This window comes from Nerophis ophidion, linkage group LG22 (assembly GCF_033978795.1).
Source record: "Nerophis ophidion isolate RoL-2023_Sa linkage group LG22, RoL_Noph_v1.0, whole genome shotgun sequence".
Taxonomy (NCBI): Eukaryota; Metazoa; Chordata; class Actinopteri; order Syngnathiformes; family Syngnathidae; genus Nerophis; species Nerophis ophidion.
Window position 1 is genome coordinate 23,619,197 of NC_084632.1, and position 20,040 is coordinate 23,639,236.

The 20,040-nt window shown below is 41.3% G+C and overlaps 1 protein-coding gene across 1 annotated transcript in view; it reads right to left on the reverse strand.

Moving 5' to 3' along the window:
* fcho1 (FCH and mu domain containing endocytic adaptor 1) overlaps positions 1–20,040 on the reverse strand; it is a 101,106-nt gene that overhangs the window by 11,270 nt on the left and 69,796 nt on the right. Inside the window, exons 13-25 of the mRNA XM_061883554.1 lie at positions 19,376–19,557; positions 19,190–19,214; positions 19,046–19,099; positions 17,744–17,795; positions 14,370–14,494; positions 11,587–12,648; positions 11,325–11,431; positions 7,721–7,922; positions 7,094–7,208; positions 6,842–6,997; positions 4,279–4,411; positions 3,894–4,090; positions 215–279 (exon numbers count right to left, since the gene is read on the reverse strand). Of these exons, the coding sequence (XP_061739538.1) occupies positions 215–279; positions 3,894–4,090; positions 4,279–4,411; positions 6,842–6,997; positions 7,094–7,208; positions 7,721–7,922; positions 11,325–11,431; positions 11,587–12,648; positions 14,370–14,494; positions 17,744–17,795; positions 19,046–19,099; positions 19,190–19,214; positions 19,376–19,557 (2,475 nt within the window). The remainder of the gene's footprint in view (positions 1–214; positions 280–3,893; positions 4,091–4,278; positions 4,412–6,841; positions 6,998–7,093; positions 7,209–7,720; positions 7,923–11,324; positions 11,432–11,586; positions 12,649–14,369; positions 14,495–17,743; positions 17,796–19,045; positions 19,100–19,189; positions 19,215–19,375; positions 19,558–20,040) is intronic.

Below are 20,040 nucleotides of genomic sequence, written 5' to 3' on the forward strand. Positions count from 1 at the left end.
AACTTTGTGGCTGTGTTAAATCCCATGTAGTCACCAAAGTGATGAAGAAAAATGGCGGACGTATATGTGGACGACGAAGAAGATATCACAATGAATGAAGGGGAAAAGAAACTAACAATATGATTGAAATATCCTGGGTGGCTCAAAGTTGTTTAATTCCCTTCCTCTTAGTCACCTTCGTTGTTAGACGTAAGAGCAGAAATGCAGCACTGACCTTTGCTGTGGTTGGTGGGGGAAAGGTTAGAAAGTTTCCACAGCAGGCGTCTTTCCTCTGCGTTCCTGCAGATGCACAAAAACAGTCGCTGACTATATGAGCTGCGCTCGCCAAGACATCATCTGTGGCTGCTAATAACAGCTCTTTATCCATTAGCGAGGAGACTCTGACAGGTGTGCTCAGTGGCAAATTTGGCTTCAAAATAAACCCGACAGACTTTAGAAACAACTATACTAATTTCTGAGCAAAGAATTGACATGAAATGACAGTACCGTATTTTTCGGAGTATAAGGCGCACTTAAAATCCTTCCATTTTCTCAAAAATCCACTGTGCAGTTACAGTAACTTAAAATACCAGTACAATATAGATGACAGGAAAAAGACGCTGTTCAAGTGGAAACACGTAAATAAGCCCACCCACAAAATGGTGCATCCAAAAGAGACAGTCAGAAAGCGTCTTGAAAACTGTCTGTAAAACAATCTGCAATATTTTGACTTAAGAACTACCATTACACGTTATGTAGACCAGTGGTTCTCAAATGGGGGTACGCGTACCCCAGGGGCTACTTGCAGGTATGCCAAGGGGTACGTGAGATTTTAAAAAAAATATTCTAAAATAGCAACAATTAAAGAATCCTTTATAAATATATTTATTGAATAATACTTCAACAAAATATGAATGTAAGTTCATAAACTGTGAAAAGAAATGCAACAACGCAATATTCAGTGTTGACAGCTAGATTTTTTGTGGACACCATAAATATTGATGATAAAGATTTATTTTTTTAAGAAGAAATGTTTAGAATTAAGTTCATGAATCCAGATGGATCTCTATTACAATCCCCAAAGAGGGCACTTTAAGTGGATTCTATGTGTAGAAATCTTGATTCATAATTGAATCACTTGTTTATTTTTCAACAAGTTTTTAGTTATTTTCATATCTTTTTTTCCAAAAAGTTCAAGAAAGACCACTACAAATGAACAATATTTTGCACTGTTATACAATTTAATAAATCAGAAACTGATGACCTAGTGCTGTATTTTACTTCTTTATCTCTTTTTTTCAACCAAAAATGCTTTGCTCTGATTAGGGGGTACTTGAATTCAAAAACTGTTCACAGGGGGTACATCACTGAAAAATGATTGACAACCACTGATTTAGACCATAAAGACATTTTTTAAATGTAGAAATAAAATCAAAATATGGTCTCTTTAATGCACCTTTTTTGTATGAAAATGGACCCGATGAGAGCCGCTCATCAACAATGCGCCTATAATCCAGTGCGCTTTATGGTCTGAAAAATACTGTAAAGTACAACATTCTGATAATAAAACTGCATTTGCGTCACAATAGCAGCATTTTTGTTAAAATGTAATTTAAATATCCCAAACCTTTGCAGCTATCAATCCTGGTTAATCAAAATTCAAGTGTGATTATCATTTTTTTTTATTTTTTTATATTGTTTAACAGCAATAATTTTATATACTATTTATTTATGTGCAAAGTGGAAATTATTATTATTAACAGTTAGGGGGAACGATGGATTTAATGACAAGCAGCGAAAAGAGTGATGGCGCTTCGATGAATCAATCAAAGTTAATTTGTATAGCGCTTAATCACAAGTGTCCCAAAGGGCATCAAAACCACAACGACAGCCCCTGATCTGAACTCCCACCACACACAAGGAAAACATTTCAAAAGCCCAGAATGGGAAAAAGAAGCAACCTTGGGAGGGGGCCGCAGATGTGTGCCCGGCTGCAATGGATGCCCTGCGGCTCCAGTTATTGAATTATTACATTGATTTATTGTCCGAGTCCACGCGTTATTCTGCATACAAGCAATGGGTGAATGTGTGTGGCACACTCAATGGATGTATTGACCCTGCACTGATACATTGTTGGTGTTTAATAATGGCGCCATTTGAAGTCACTACATTTGACCTGCAAATAAAAGGAATAGTTAACATAAACAAGTGTTTTTATTTTTAGAGAGGGCAGAATAAGGCATTTATTGAAAGTGCAGTGAGAAAGTGGATGTGGTTACTTTTTAAATAAGTAAACAGTCTCAAAGGAATATAACCTGTTGAGGCACTTTCTAAAGTAACATCCAAAGTTTGATGCCCCTGAGAACTTGAGCTTTTGAAACTGCTGCCCTCTTCATTAAGTAGTTGAATAGTCCTGCCAGTACAAATTAACAGACTTCTTTGGCGTACCACTACATGTCTCAGTTTGAGAATCACTGCTCTACAATATATTAACAATATTAAAGTATTTTACAATCAAAGATGTGTCCATCCATCCATTTTCTACCGCTTGTCCCTTTTTTGGGGTGGCGGGGGGTGCTTGAGCCTATCTCAGCTGCATTCGGGCGGAAGGCGCTGTACACCCTGGACAAGTCAAATATTTTAGTAGGTGTGTATTGTCTCTGCATCCAAATTATTTCATTTGTGTTGAGCAGCAGATCTACGGTGTGTTTCTGTTGCCATTACATACCTCAGTGACCTACAGTGGGGCAAAAAAGTATTTAGTCAGCCACTGATTGTGCAAGTTCTCCCACTTAAAATGATGACAGAGGTCTGTAATTTTCATCATAGGTACACTTCAACTGTGAGACAGAATGTGAAAAAAAATCCAGGAATTCACATTTTAGGAGTTTTAAAGAATTTATTTGTAAATTATGGTGGAAAATAAGTATTTGGTCAACCATTCAAAGCTCTCACTGATGAAATGAGGTTTTGGCTCAAAATCTCACGATACATGGCCCCATTCATTCTTTCCTTAACATGGATCAATCGTCCTGTCCCCTTAGCAGAAAAACAGCCCCAAAGCATGATGTTTCCACCCCCATGCTTCACAGTAGGTGTGGTGTTCTTGGGATGCAACTCAGTATTCTTCTTCCTCCAAACACGACGAGTTGAGTTTATACCATGGCCAATTATGCATTTTTGCATGCAATTGCAATCCTTTTTTTTTTTTTTTTTTACTAACCCTGATGCCTTATGTCACATCATGGATGATACAGCAGAGGATTGGGAGAATGTCATGTGGTCAGATGAAAGCTAAATAGAAATTTTTGGTATAAACTCAACTCGTCGTGTTTGGAGGAAGAAGAATGCTGAGTTGCATCCCAAGAACACCATACCTACTGTGAAGCATGGGGGTGTAAACATCATGCTTTGGGGCTGTTTTTATAGTAAGGGGACAGGACGATTGATCCGTGTTAAGGAAAGAATGAATGGGGCCATGTATCGTGAGATTTTGAGCCAAAATCTCCTTCCATCAGTGAGAACTTTGAATAGTTGACCAAATACTTATTTTCCACCATAATTTACAAATAAATTCTTTAAGATTCCTACAATGTTAATTCCTGGATTTTTTTTTCACATTCTGTCTCTCACAGTTGAAGTGAACTTATGATGAAAATTACAGACCTCTGTCATCATTTTAAGTGGAAGAACTTGCACAATCGGTGGCTGACTAAATACTTTCTTGCCCCACTGTATGTGTGTGTGAGACACTAACCCTCTCAATGACACACACACACACACACACACACACACACACACACACACACACACACACACACACACACACACACACACACACACACACACACACACACACACACACACACACACACGGTTCTTCTCATATCTCAATTAGAGTCGGAAATGCTCACCAGGAAGCGGGCGGTTGGCACTGCAGGTCAGCCACTGTGTGGTCCAGCTGCAGCAGCACTTGGACGGCAGTGAGCTGAGTAGAAGGCGCCGTCACAGGACAGCAGTGGTAGTCCAGAGACACCCTGGTCACCGTGCCACTTCGCTGGCACTCGGCTGACAACAGAAGAGGGGCCCTGGCTGGGTCCTGAGAGGACACCTGCACACACAATACATTATTTTAGAAATGAGATCCAGATCATTATAAAGGTGGGCAGGATTCAGCATTCCAGGGAGCCTGAACAGCATAAGTGCTAAAGCTAATTGTTTACATTAGTTAGCAGCCGTTACGTTAAAGCGGCACAAAGAGTGTTTGATGCTGACCTGATAAGAGTGTTTGATGCTGACCTGATACTTGAGTAGTCCAACATTGTAGTAGGAAGCCTGGGGGTTGAGTTCAGCTTCCCGCTGCAGGAAGAGCTGCAGGGCCTGCATGTTGAACCAGAAGTCCCGGGCATCCGGGTCGCATTGAGACGGGTCGCTGCATGCAAACAGTTTACATTGAGCGGCATGATGTGACATAAGGCATCAGGGTTAGTAAAAAAAAAAAAAAAGGATTGCAATTGCATGCAAAAATGCATAATTGGCCATGATGCATGTGCATGCCAATCTTATGGACGTTGCAGGGGAGACAAAAAGTGAGCAAAAAAAACAATAGCAAAACAAATGTGTTTAGAAATAAATCACCTTTTTTTTGTATTTTTGATGGGTACCTGTCACATTTTAATCGATACGGTACCAATGTGAGGTACTTGGTAATCAATATATTTGTACTCAAGAGTACCAATTGTCTGAATTTTTGTATGTGATTACACATGTGCATTTTTTTCAGTTAGTCCCAAGTGTGTTGCCGAGGTCAGGAAGTAGTCTCTACAGTTAAGTTAAATGGGCCAGTGTGCATAATGTAAGTATTATATATATTACAGAGCAGCTGTGTTGTGCATCTTAAATTGTATCCATCAATTCATTTTCTTCCGCTTGTCCCTTTCGGGGTCGCTGGATCCTATCTAAGCTGCATTCGGGTGGAAGGCGGGGTACACCCTGGGACAAGTCACCACCTCATCGCAGGGCCAACACAGATAGAAGACATCATTCACACTCACATTCACACACTAGGGCCAATTTAGTGTTGCCAATCAACCTATCCCCAGGCGCATGTCTTAGGAAATGGGTGAAAGTCAGAGTACCCGGAGGGAACCCTAAGCAGTCATGGGGAGGACATGCAAACTCCACACAGAAAGATCCTGAGCGCAGGATCGAACCCACGACCTTCGCATTGTGAGGCAGCTGCACTATCCACCGTGCTGCCCAATCTTGCTTGTAGTTGTTACCAAATTTGGAGGCGTTGAAATCGCCAAGTAAAATAGCTACTGCTAATGAATAACATGTATATGGTGTATCCAATGTAACTTGGCATTGAGTTAGCACATTTTGAAAAGTGGAGCCTTAATTTTTGAGTGTTTTCTATCATGCATGCTTACTTTGCTAGCATGGAAATTTGCAACATTACAGAGAGGCAGTCCGCTACACATACGCCGGTTTGCCTGGCTAAATTTTTAAGTCAGTGCAGATTTTGCATTCGGATGTGACATTGTGCAAAAAAATGCTTCGACATATGGTACTGTTTGAATTAATGTGATTCAGTAATTGCTAGTACAGAAGAAATTCAACACCCGTCCACTCATCCATATGGATGCCATATTGTGGCATCCATCCACCCACCCAAAGTTGCTTCTTTGAAAAATACAATCTTAAGTCTGAATACTTGCTAAATATAGCCACATATACCGTATCTCCTGGAATAGCCGCCGGGGCGCTAATTAATTTAAAACCTCTTCTCACTCCTGCGCTTATTCAAGGCCTGCGGTAAAAGTAAGCAGGCGCTAATAATTTTAAAACCTCCTCTCACCCCTGCGCTTACCAATGGCATGCAGTAAAAAATTGAGTGTGATAAAAAATGTTTTTTTTAAAAATAAAAAATAATTCTGCCGCCGCGCCCCGGTGGTTGGGGACCACTGCTCTACAACATGTCATCGCGACCGCCTTTACACAACGCTATCTGCGTGCCGCCCGGACGCATGCATTTTGCTGCTTCTCATACGAGATTGCAATGCATACTTGGTCAACAGCCATACCGTTCAAACTGAAAGTTGTGATATAAACAACTTTAACACTCTTACTAATATGTGCCACACTCTGTGAACCCACACCAAACACATTTCTGGAGAACATTGGCTCTGTAACACATTATAAACGCAACATAAGAATTACCCACAATGCCATCCAACCATGACTCTTGGCTATATTATACACGCGCCCCCAACCCCGCCCACCTCAACCGACGCACGGGGGTTGGTGCTAGCGGGGTGTATAATATAGCCAAGAGTCATGGATGCATGGCATTGTGGGTAATTCTTATGTTGCGTTTATAATGTGTTACAGAGCCGATGTTCTCCTGAAATGTTTTTGGTGTGGGTTCACAGACTGTGGCACATATTAGTAAGAGTGTTAAAGTTGTTTTATATCACAACCATCAGCGTGATCTGTATGGCTGTGGATAGTAAAAGCAAAAATTTTTTGGGAAAATGACGAAAGGGGAAGCGTCACTCGTGACGTCACCAATTTGACCCGTCGGTTAAAGTAAGCATGCGCTAATAAATTTGAGGGAGCGAGTTTGACTCGGCAGTAATTCAAGGCAGGCGCATATTACATGCCCGGCGGCTATTCAAGGAAATACGGTAGTTAAGTTGAAAACACGGACCCCTCCTGCTATGTCTTCTTATTCTCTGGCAGAATAGGTTCATATGAGGTGTGTTAAACCATTATAATGTGTTTATAAGCAGGTAGCACCCAATATATTATAAATTTATATAAATGCATTTTATTTATGGGAAACACTGAACTTACTGACCTGAAAAGCAGCTTCTGGTTAGGCAGGAAGTGATCTATCCTGGAGATGTTGACCAATCGAAAACTGAGCACAGGAACGTTGGCGTTGCCTGTGAAAATGCGAGTGATGCCTGCTGGGAATGACATTGTCAGGTCGCCTGTGATTTTCACAAGACAGCTGAAAAAAAGAAAAAGACAGACAACATGTTTTTTTTTGGCAGCAGGGAGAATGTAAGATGTGCGCCATTTTCACAGACAATAGCACCATGCTGACCGATTGTTTTGTCCACCCTTGAAATAAGCATTGATGTACTCGGTGATGGCTGCTGCCACAGGCCACGACTCCTGGGTGCTGAGGGAAATGGGACTGGGTCCTCGTGAGAGGTGCACTTTGCAAAGAAACAGATTCAAACATGAAGTATGTTTAAAGGAAATTCAAAGAATAATATTGGTGATAAACGTTTGGCACCAAGCACCACCTCAGAAAACACCATAATGACCAACACTAAAATACAGTAGCGTAGCAGGCCTAAGTATTCATCAAAAACAAGACTTATTTAACTAGTATAATACATCTTTTTGACCACAGTAACATTACACACTATTTGATCCGTAACACTGTGTTAGAATATAATCAATAATTCAAACATTGTTCTAATTAAGTGAATCATTGGCTTACCACTAGATGGAGCCCGCGTACCAAGGTTTGATAATCACTGAAGTGTTTGTGTGACTATTCTTGTGCTTGCAAGGACACACAAGTGAGTAGTTCTGGGCTAATGTATTTCCTTAATAGTGTAATAAGATCAAGCCTAAGAAAGTTTTGGCGCTGCCATCTTGGTAAATCCGTTTAGAAGCTAAATGAAATCAGCAGCTGAGCTGAGCTTTAATTCTTTCTTACACTGCCTTGGTGGGTGGTCCTGGGAAGGGTAGGGGAGCGGGGAGGCTTGCCCCATCCTGGCAGGGCTGGGGGCGCGGTTCTGCGCCCCCCATTCATTGTTTCTGGCTTGGGGCCCCCACTCGCTTGGGCTAGAAGAGGATGAGGAGGAAGAGGTGAGGCAGGGGCTGGGCTCAGGCAGAGGCGACGAGCACAGCGACCGGGACTGTGATGGGGGAACAAGACAGCACTTTAGTATTGTATAAATGGTACTACTAGTACCGATACAACATAGGTACAGCATCACAATGAAATGTCATCCATCTAATACTACAATAACAACGATATTTTTGTTGAGTGTACACACACTCAACAATTATTGTTTGAAAAGACTATATGACTATAGACTATACTTGTAAGAACTTACTTCCTTAAAATATTTTTTTTTAACATACCATGTCGACACTTTTTCATATTTATAATATTTCCTAATTCTGCTAGAAATTAAATAATCTTGATATTGTTCAAATAGAGACACTTACATATGACTATGATGTAAGGCCTTAGCATGCTGTCCCAAGACGATGTATTACTACGCTCGAAAAAGAGTTCCGCAGTGTTTGCTCTTACAGTAACAATGTCCCTATAACTTGGTTATTATACAGGCTACAGAACGTAAATTAAGTATTGTTGATGATTTTTGGATGCATTTTAAAGTTTAGCGGCAGAATGCATTGCTCCCATTGCTGATTCCAGAAAACACAGAGTGAGATGTTCTACCTCTTGTGCGAAACACAAATGCATAAAATGACTTGACACATTAAAATGACTAGTAAAACATTTAAAAACACAACCAACTTCTAAAACATTAAAAACGACTGCAAAACACATAAAATGACTCCGAAGAGATAAACAGTGACACCTAAAACGTAAATTACTCCTAAAACACATAAGACTCCTAAAACACATGAAGACTCCTAAAACACGTAAAAAACTCAAAAAACACGTAAAAATACTCCTAAAAACACTTAAAAAGACTCCTAAAACAAATTAAAAACAGAATGATGTGTTTGCATCCTGTGGGAGCACATACACTTGGTGGCCTTGTAGGTGAACAATGAACGTGAATGGAAGACCTAAAGGATAAAAATAATTTACGGGTGCGCATCGTCAGTAGTGTTCCTCTGGGTCACTGGGTGTTTTGGCCTTTAACACTATACACCCTCTCCAGAGGCAGCCAGCTACAGGATGATCAGACCTGACCTTGGGACCCAAGTCCAATTAGCCATGAGAGTCACCGTGTTGGCAGACATATCAGGGGACTATGCATTGCAGGGGCATCCAGTTCCCTGAGTCAGATTTTGTTCTGCCTGACCACACACCTGCCTGACCTGCATTACTAGTCACCAAGAATGAGATGATTTTTGCAGATTAGAATGCAAAAAAATCTAACTTGTATGTTCTTGTCTCTCATTAGAATTGTGAACAATAAGACTAAATTCCCAAAAAGTGCAGTACCTTTTTAAGTTGTGGCTGGTGAATGTATGCATTCATTACATTACACGCAGTAAGAAAGGACCAAATGCACGGATACTGATCTAGTCTATGTCAGGCTTGGGCTGTGGATGTTTGTGCTTCCTCGATGCAAGGATGATGTGGGACGAGTCAGGCATGAATATAAGTACATAGTTTATCTAATAGACAAATAAACAACAAAAAGCGCTCTCAATGGAGGAAGAAACTTGGCTTAACACTACAAACGTGAAACAAAAACACCTGCTCGATGGCATGAAATGATGGACATAAACTAAAGGACTTTGCACAAAAACAATTGGCGATGAATAATAATAAACTATAAACAAAACTAGCACAATGGCATAAATACAAAAACTTACACGGCATGGAATTATGGACAAGGACATGAAGGAGGTGCAGCATGGGTGGGGTGCGTGCGCATATGTGAGAAGATCCCAGAATGATGAACAGAAAGAAAACTACTTAAATACTGGCTGTGATAATCAGGAACAGGTGAGGCTGAGAACAGGGACGTGACAGGTGAAAACTAATGAGGTTGGCATGGAAACAAACAAAACCAGGAAGTGCAAAACGTGACTGATTGTCCAAAATCAAAAACATAACATGACAAAACAAAACATGATCCATAGGTGTGACAGTCTAAATGTGACCAAATTAAGTCTATGAGCACCAACTGATGAAACCTACTCGGGTGAGAGGCAAAACGTCTTCTAAGACAAACCAAACAGTCCAGTTACGATCGATTGAAACCCTGAGATGACAATGACCTAGATAAGGGGTCGGCAACCTTTACCACTCAAAGAGCCATTTTGACCCGTTTCACAACATCAAGAAAACAATGGGAGCCACAAAACTCTTATGAAATTTAAAAAGAAATAACACTGCATAAGAGTTTTGTTTTTTTGCTTTGTGCTATGTGTAAACCAGGGATCTCAGACAAGCAGCCTGCACCTTGATAAGAAGATTTATTGTTAGTGCGGCCCACAAGTTTTATATGAATGCCGCTCGACAGCATTACACTTGCCAGCCCTCCCAAATTTTCCGGGAGGTTCCCGGATTCCCATAGCAACTACTCTCGCGAATATCTGCTGATGTTCACCCAGATAACAATAATAAGGCCGTGTTGTGAAGGCACTGTCTTTGACGCCTTCTACAACATGTACAAACGGCTTGCCAGCACAGTAACACGTTGTATGTGGCTTCCGCAGACACACGTCCCCGACTGCAAGGCATACTTGGTCAACAGCCATACAGGTCACACTGAAGGTTGTGATATAAACAACTGTTACACTCTTACTAATATGCGCCACACTGAACCCACACCAAACAAGAATGACAAACAGATTACGGGAGAACATCCTCACAGTAACACAACATAAACAGAACAGAACAAATACCCAGAATCCCATGCAGCCCTAACTCTTCCTGGATACATTATACACCCCGCCCCCCCTCCGTGCGTCGGTTGATGTGGGCGGGGTTGGGGGGCACGGGGGTGTATAATGAATCCAGGAATAGTTAGGGCTGCATGGGATTCTGGGTATTTGTTCTGTTCTGTTTATGTTGTGTTACTGTGAGGATGTTCTCCCGAAATGTGTTTGTCATTCTTGTTTGGTGTGGGTTCACAGTGTGGCGCATATTAGTAAGAGTGTTAAAGTTCTTTATATCACAACCTTCAGTGCAACCTGTATGGCTGTTGACCAAGTATGCCTTGCAATCTCGTACGTGTGTTGACAAAAGCAGCAAAATGCATGCGTCCGGCCGGCACGCAGATAGCATGGTGTCAAAGCGGGCGCGATGACATGTTGTATAGGACGTTTAAAGTATATCCATCACGGCACGCCCTCAATATTGTAGTCCGGGTGAAAATCGGAGAATGTTAGCACCGGGTGATTTACGGGAGAGGCACTAAAATCCGAAAACCTCCCGAAATAATCGGGGGGGTCGGCGATTGTGCAGCTGAGCCACATCAGAGTGGGTAAAGAGCCGCATGCGGCTCCGGAGCCGCGGGTTGCCGACACGTGACCTAGAAGAATGAGAACATTCATAGCCTTGCACAAATACTGTATTTTTCTAGTAACTGTATACTCACTCGGTCAGTGCCGCTAAGACGTCCTGAGCTCCGTTTGGTCTTTGTTGCTCTGGAAAGAGCAGCTGTGATTATGTTATCGGTATCCTTTCTGAAGGTGTGTTTGGACCCTGAGGAAGACATGTTTCTGTTGTTGTCGTTCCTTTTTCAGGCAAACAATTACGATAAAGTCACAGAGAAATGCTTGTTATTTGTATGATGATAGTTGTAAGTAATCTATTGTATAGACCCATCAAATGTACATTTCCCTGAAAGGAATTCATACCTTTGTGAGCGACGATACTGCAAGGCAGCGAAGTGTTAAGGTCGAGACAATCTTGGTCTTTGTCTGTGGAGAAACAAAGGTCTTCCTGCGGACCAGAATGTCTTGTGAGGGGAGGAGCATTTCGACGGGGCTCGCTCTCTGAAGAACGAGATTTTCTCCTCTCTCCTGCTGCATCGCCCTTCCCTGCTTCTCCTTCAGTTGATTTAGTGCTGCTCAACTTTCCAGAGCCACCCTCGCTAAACGGGTTGTGAACGGAGTTCCAGTGTACCAGCTCCTTCTTCGGCAGGGATTGGGATAAAGGACCTGGAGTGGGATTAAACCCGGGCCTATTGCTGTTGGTGCTGTTACCATTGCTATGAGGTGGGACTATTCCAGCTGTGGAAGACATTGATGACTGGTGAGTGGGGCTGCCAATCATGGTGATCGCAAATGGGTCATCAGAAGAAAAAGATGGCGGTAAACTTCGGTCTCGTTTCCTGTCTCTGTTTTTACGATTCGAGGAGGTGAAGGAAGAAGAAGGCAGCGGAAGCGTTTTGTCTGTAACAGAAATGGAGAACGGATCTCCTCGCACCTCAGAACTTCTTCTCTCCTGGGCTGGGCGTGGAGGTGGACGTGGCCAAGCGTCCGCCACTTTAAAGGGCTCCTGTGTGACATTCCTGTCAAAAGCAGCAAAGAAAGGATCCTCAGGGATGTGTCTGCAGTTCCACATCGCTGTGTCCATCTCCGATGAGGGGAAGGACTGCGGGAAAGCTGGGAAGCACATGGTGGAAGAGTCCATATCTGAGGGAAGACGAGAGAGCCGTGATGGGCCAACGGACCAGGCGCTCACAGGGTCGTCCTGTAGATGAGGACTTTGAGCAGGGGAGGGTTCCCGGAAGACTGAGAGGAAAGGATCTGCAGGTCGCTCTCGTGCCTGGGTCTGTTCTTTACTCTGAGAGACAGGAGGCCATGCTGCCCAGCCAACTGGCTCAGGAGAGGGGCCAAGTGGCTGAAGGGAAGGCGAGTCAAGACCAGAGTCCTCGATGTTGTCGGGTGAGGAAGAGTCTGATGAAAAAGCGGCATCTAATGCAAAAAAAAAAAAAAAGGTCAGCTGTGAAATAGACAAGAGTATTCAAATTAATTCACTAAGGCTCTATTCTCTCGTTTACGCTTAAGTGTTTCTTTACGCGCATGTCTCTCTATTGTATTCTCCCATCCAGTCTCCATACATGCCCACCACACGTAAGTAAGGCAAGAGCATGAGTCATAAATGAAGGAGGTCTCATTACTAATGAGGCGGATTTGCCGTGATGTCCTTTTTTGGGTGTGTAAAAATCATGAAACATGGAATTTTACAAACACTTCTGAATGTAATTGTAATCCATGAAAATGACAACACTTTCAATTTGAAAGTGTAAATTATGGTGGAAAATAAGTATTTGGTTACATACAGCTACAAGCTGTATGTGTTTTTTCATGGTGATGTAGTATGTGTATGCACACTACAACAGCGTCTTCTTCCTGGTTGGATGTGCATAGTAGATGAAACTTGTTTCGCCTGTTATTTATGTAGCAAATAGGGCTGTGAATCGATTTGATCCGATTCTTGGGGGTAAAGATTCGATAAAGAATCGATTGTTAATTCAAAACTATTTTTGACTCAAAATCCATCACTTTAATAACACTGGGTGGCAGTTCTATGAAACCACACTGATAAATGTTTATATTACTTAAAAGAGAATTTATTTTTGTGTGTGTTTTTTTGTTTTAATTCTACCTAAACTGTTTATAAAGTCAAACACATACAAAGTCAAATACAAATAAGGTAAGAATAGAAATGTATGACTTCCCTTTTCTAAAGTACATTTGTACATCCAATTTGGGCATCTAAATCAACAATATGATTAAAAATAGTTACAAATAAAAACCGCTATTCAATCAAAGCTCCATTTTTTTTGACACCCCTAGTAGCCAGCTTAATGTTATGTGTGACGTTAGAAGTTCAATTGCAGTCGATTACCCTTGAGGGGGGGGTCTTTACATCTGCGGTCCCCTTTCAAGGTTTATTCTTTTTCCTGAGCTGGGGTTTATTGAGTTTTTCCTTCCTTGTGAGTTTAAATCAGGTGATTTCACTGTAAATTTGTGAAGCCCTTTGAGACACTTGTGATATAGCTGTATAAATACATTTAAATTGACTGTGTAATACAACCGTTTGTTAAGCCGCGACATTTCAGAGTGGCTTGTATTGACAGCTGTCTATGTGTGAGTGCGTGTGTTATGCCGTGGTCACGCCCTTCTTCTCTTCCACGTACACAGAGAACAAAGCCAGGTAAACGATGTGCATTTTGTTTTTTATTAGTTATTTGAGGCTGGCATTATGGTCCTTTTTTACACATTTCAATGGATGTCTCGAGGTGTCTCCAATTGAAGCGCCCAGAATATATTTGAAAGCTTTCTGGAAGTTTTATTTTATCGTTTTATTATGTGTGGCGTACATTGCATCCAAACTTCCAGTGCAAAATGGTGTTCTACCTTCTGACGGCACTTGACAAATTGCAGCCTCAGGAGCGCGTAGGAGTGAAAGTACGGAGGTCGATGGGAGAATTTGTGCAGGGTCAGACTTAAAAGGGAACCCCCACATTTCACTGATGCTCCACCCAGAGTCCACATTGTGAATGAAGGCGCATAGTGATAGACTTAAGTTGAGAGGGAGAATGCTGTGCAGCCAAAATCCATGCAATCGCCAATCTTTTTCTACTTAAGCACATTGGAGAATAGGGCCCTAAATAATTTGTAATAGTTACATTCAGAGGCGCCAAAAGAACGTTGTTCGTGGAGTTGTTCCCGACCACCAAAACTTTTGGATTTGAAGGCTGCCTCGAGCGGAGGTCCAAAGAGACTGTCGGTACCGAATGCTGTAGAACTCAACCTGAGGAAGAGCACAGTCAGCAGTTCACAGTGGTTCAAGACACGAGAAGGTGAAAATATATAGAAAATTGGGGCTGGTTGCTGCAAACAGTGCACCTCCGTAGCACTCACAAGGTGCAGTGAGGTGCAACAATCTTAAAATATAATGTGTGGCTGTGTTTTAGCAGGGTCAGGTGGGTACAGTCGGATTCAAAGGAGAGTGACCTATTTTTGTCTTTTCTGACCTTGTTGAATAGTCGTGTTAAAAAATGGCAAGGCGTTAAGTCATTAGGTACATGCTTTTGGCAGTGAACTTGTGCGACGTTTCTGAAGCTTATGGCTGCTGTTTTTTTATCCAGTCCTTTTGACTACGTTGTGACATAACTGTACAAATGTTATTTGGACATTAAGTACAAGTTAAACTCTGCTTCAAGCCGTGAGATTGACATAGCTGTGTTATTCATTCAAAATTCAATACAAATAAATACTTCAGTGTTTTTCATTACAAAATTTTACCCAAAAATGTTATGTCAAGATGGATCAGTGGAAAATTGGATTAGCAGCAGTACTCCGACGGAAAAAGACCACAACATTAAAAGGGGAACTAAACTTTTTTGGGAATCTTGTCAATATTTCACAATCCCTACTGTGAGCCAAGAACACATGGTTATCTTTTTTTAAGCGTTCTTCTCAATTGTAAATAAACTCTAGCCAAAGTCAGTTAACAATGGAGCTGATGGGATTTGCTTTATTCTGCCTAAATAGCGTTCTAAAAACCTCCAAAAACCTCCAACAATGTTTTATATACATGTTGTAAGTATATATGTAATGTAGTAACAGGCACATTTATAATAACATGTAATATTTAAATTGTTTACTCATTTTAAGCATACGGCGGCACAATAATTTCACAGATGCATCACGTTTGCTATTTCCTCCGACATAAACAAGAACAACAACTACTAATCACAGCAGACTTAATGAGGACAGAGAAAACTATTTTGAGACAAATGATGATTAGAACCTTATATTTTTGAGCCTGAATATAAAGAAGATGAACTGCAAGTTTTGGAAGATGAGTGATAAGCAGATCCTGCAAGTAGCAGTATTACTAAGTGCTAAACAAGAAATAAAACTACGAACATATTCAAATAATCAGTTATTGTACAATGCCTGCTCTAATCGAGATGCCAACTTATGGGATGCTCGTATTTTACCATTTAGATTAAGAATTACCGTATTTCCTTGAATTGACGCAGGGCATATAGTATGCGCCTGCCTGGCGCCTGGCAAACTCTTTTCCCAAAATAATTAGCGCATGCTTAGTATTACCGCCTGGTCAAACTTGTGATGTCATGAGTGACACTTCCCCTGTCATCATTTTCAAAATGGAGAAGGCTGATTTCAATACCGGTAATTTGAAATCGCATAAAGGGAAGAAAATTAAGAGCTATTCAGTAGGATTTAAGGTCCAAGCTTACATCACACTCAAATTTTTACTGCATAGCTTTGGTAAAGAGGTTTTAAAATAATTAGTGCATGCTTACTTTTACCGCATGCTTTTGGTAAGTGCAGGAGTGAGAAGAGGTTTAAAATTAATTAGTGCCCCGGCGGCAATTCAAGGAAATACGGTAATCATAAACCTCACGCAGGCGAAAAAAAAGTATTTCACACCATCTTTGGGTACAAGTTGAAAGTCAAAGTTGACCAAATTTTCAGTTTATAGGTCACAAACTTCTAATGCACAAGTGAGAGACATGATTTGCATTTTTATGCAGCTCTGTATTGGTCTGAGTGTGCAGATGTAACTAATGTTGTGACCGGTTGAATCTACATGTATATGAAGCTTTTTTTAAGCCATGTCTGGGAAAAAAATTGTTGTGACATTCATACTCAAATATAGATTTAAACAGTGCACATTTTCAAAAGATACATTTAGATACTTTAGGGTGTTACGTTAACTTAAAGTACCAATGATTGTCACACACACACAAGGTGTGGTGAAATTTGTCCTCTGCATTTGACCCATCCCCTTGTTCACCCCCTGGGAAGTGAAGGGAGCAGTGGGCAGCAGCGGTGCCACGCCCGGGAAACATTTATGGTGATTTAACCCCCAATTCCAACCTTTGATGCTGAGTGCCAAGCAGGGAGGCAATGGGTCCCTTTTTTTTATTTTTTTTTATAGTCTTTGGTATGACTTGAACTCCCAACCTACTGATCTCAGGGCGGACACTCTAACCACCAGGCCAGTGTTTTCAAACCTTTTTTAAGGCAAGGCACATTTTTGTCAAAAAAAAATCCAGAGGCACACTACCAGCAGAAAACGTAAAAAAATGTAGTTTGTGTTAGCAATGTGTGGACATTGTTGATTGTCGCGTCACGTACGGATGTACTTTGTGGACGCCGTAAGTTTTTGCTGTCATCCAGCTATCTCTCTCTGTTTACTTTGTAGCCAGTTCAGTTTGACTTTCGTTTTGCGTTGCCTTTTCCTTTCGTTCATTTTGGGTTTGAGCATTACATACCTTTTTTACCTGCACACTGCCTCCCGCTGTGGTCTGCATATCGGGATTGATTGAGACTTTTATTAGTAGATTGCACAGTACAGTACATATTCCGTACAATTGACCACTAAATGGTAACACCTGAATACGTTTTTCAATTTGTTAAGTCGGGGTCCACGTTCACAACAAACCATCCTTGTCTCACCAGACACATTCTGACTTTTACAAAGCAATGCTGCCACCTCCTGACAATGAGTTTTACGTGGTTACCCAGCCGAGCTTCACACGACACAGACACTAAGCAACGGCACATTATTGGCAGATTATAATTATCGATTTGCAAAAAATATTTTTGGCATAAATTAGGTTAAGTTGCATAATTTCCCACAGGACACCAGACAATATCTCACGGCACACTAGTTGCCGCCGCACAGTGGTTGAAAAACACTGCACTAGGCCACTGAGTAGGTCTTATTTGCAATCTGGTAACGCCTCCACAAACGAACATCTTGCAGATACACGCAGAAAGTAGGTCAAAAGTGTGACTGTGAAGCAAAATTCATGCAAAATTTATACCAAAGCATATCCGCTACATATAATCTGGATACCAAGAAAGTGTTTTAAATGTATCTTAAAAATCATCATTAAAAAATCATCATTAGGTTCCCGTTAAGGGTTGACTCAAGTATCACAGTCATTGGCCACACCACAAACACACCTGTGCTCTACCAACACTTGTCAGACAAGATAAGAGGGATAGAGTATCTCACCTGCTGTGATCAGGGCTGGAAGTGGACCTGCGTAATCCCTCCTGCTCTCCATCTATGAACAGACACACTTTCCTTAAGACCACTACATCACAATGTTATCAGAGCACTCACAGGATGCCAATGAAGGCAGAAAGAAGATTAAAAAAAAAAGTTATGATCTTAGAAATACAGAAACACCAACAATAGCAAAGTGTCACTTAGTTCCAACTCGGGTTGCACTATTTTGAGAAAAAACCTAATTGTGATTTTTTTTCTCCGAAATTTGGTGATTACGATTCTATTTGCGATTTTTATATATAATACATATAAATGCAAAAAACTGGGAAAATAACAAGCCAGCAAAAATTTTACTTAAAATATTAAACATCTTAAAGTGCATTTTTTCCTATTTGGAAAAACTAGGTCAGGTTGTCTTTTTTGTTGCTGCCATCACGTGATTACGCCGCTCTCGCTCGTTCATCCATGTTGATCGACTCATATTTCCCATCCGAGTTGAAGCTGAAATATTCCCACAAAGGGACATTAGGCCTTTTAATCATATTTTTGTCATCTTAATTTTTGTTACTTCGCGGAACTTCTCACTGGCGGGTCGCAAGGCTCTCTCTGTCTGTGCTTCCTGTTGTGTAAAGCTACCTGGATGACTGTAAAGATGGCTCACTGCCTTCAGTAAATTCTACTGTTAAATAAACACATTTAGGGGCAGCGAGATATGCAGTGAGATGTATTTCTCCCTGTATGAAGAAAAAGACGAATGAACGCAAGGCTCAACGATTCCGATTGGCAAACACATCTGTCACTCAAATGCCGGTGAAAGCGAAGAAAAAACGAAATACAACCTTGATCGCACTTAACACCTCAATGTCGATTCGATGTGGATTAATCGTGCAGCCCTCGCTCCAACCACAACTTCTGCAGTAATTTTTTGTCATCATTCATTTCCTCACCTCAAGATCTGAGTGACTCTCCACTGCAGGAGTGCAGCAGCTTGATGAAATTGCAAAGTGCAGCCAAAGCTGTTGGCAGCGAGCAAACCCATCACAAAGGGAACATATTTTGGTGAGGGCAGAAGGCGGCTGTGGCTATTAGAGAGTGGTCCATGCAAGGTGAGCCAGTTGGCTGCACAAACTCAACTTTAACACTGCTGCTTCACTAAAGCATTTGTGATGAAGTGACGGCTTCAACCATTTTACTAAGTTGGTTCATGCGTTTCCCATTAAAGACAGCCATATATTTCTGATGAATTAGTACACAGGCAGTAAACTCGCAACAGACATAGAAATAGTTTTGAAAAAAAAGATTCACCTTTAAGGGAGGTGCCTTCACCGTCTTCTGTCCGTCCAGATGTACTAGAGTTTCCTGCCAAAACAAACATTCAGTACCAACATTGCAGTGCCGTGTCCTGTACTTTTTACTCTGCAAGCGGTGTAAAATTATTAAATAGCTTACTGGAGAGATGCCGCTTCACTGTCACCTAAAAGAGTGAAATGATGATGAAAGTTTAAAGACAGAAACTAATTACGGGCTATCATTTTGCAATGTCTTTGTGAAGACTAATTAGGATGCAATATTTAGTCCTGCGATCTTCAAGCAAATGCACAATAATCATGAAAAGCCACCAATTGTTTGACGTACCCCTCTGTTAGGCGGCAGCGTGAGAGTCTCCACGGTGGCTTTCAGCTCCTTCTCGCTGGCTGCAACGTTGCTGCGGTTGCTGTTGACTACCGGTCTGATCTTGATGTGGAATTTCTTGGGTTCCTCGTCGTCAAAGTCTGAGTCGCTGGAGTAGAAGTTGTGCCCCTTATCTTCAGCGCAGCGTGCAGAGGAGCAGGAGAGTTAAGAGCTTAACTTTAACAAAATACCAATTAAGGGATGCACATTTTCCAAAATAAAACGTTAGCACAAGTGATGGGTAAAACACTGAATCATACACAAGGGAGTGATACAGTGTCCCTCAATTGAAATATACACCTGCTGTCATTTGACAATACTAGCGTATTTATCACAAAGTGCTTCTTTCGGCTCACAAGTGGCAGCTCCACCTGAAAGAAGTTTGAGGAGTGGCTTGCCGCATTTGGTTTTCATTGCCATAATGGATTCTAAACAGTGGAACTGATGAAAATGTAAGGACTCTTTTAATCCAGCAGAGGACAGCATTACGAAACAGCAAAACTGTATCAGTGCGGTGTCAATACGTTGAGTGAGTGTGTCATTTACCAATCAATAATAAGCCCCTTTCAATCACCATACAGCACACCATACACTATCAGATTTGTTTAGCTATAATCATGGTACTAGAA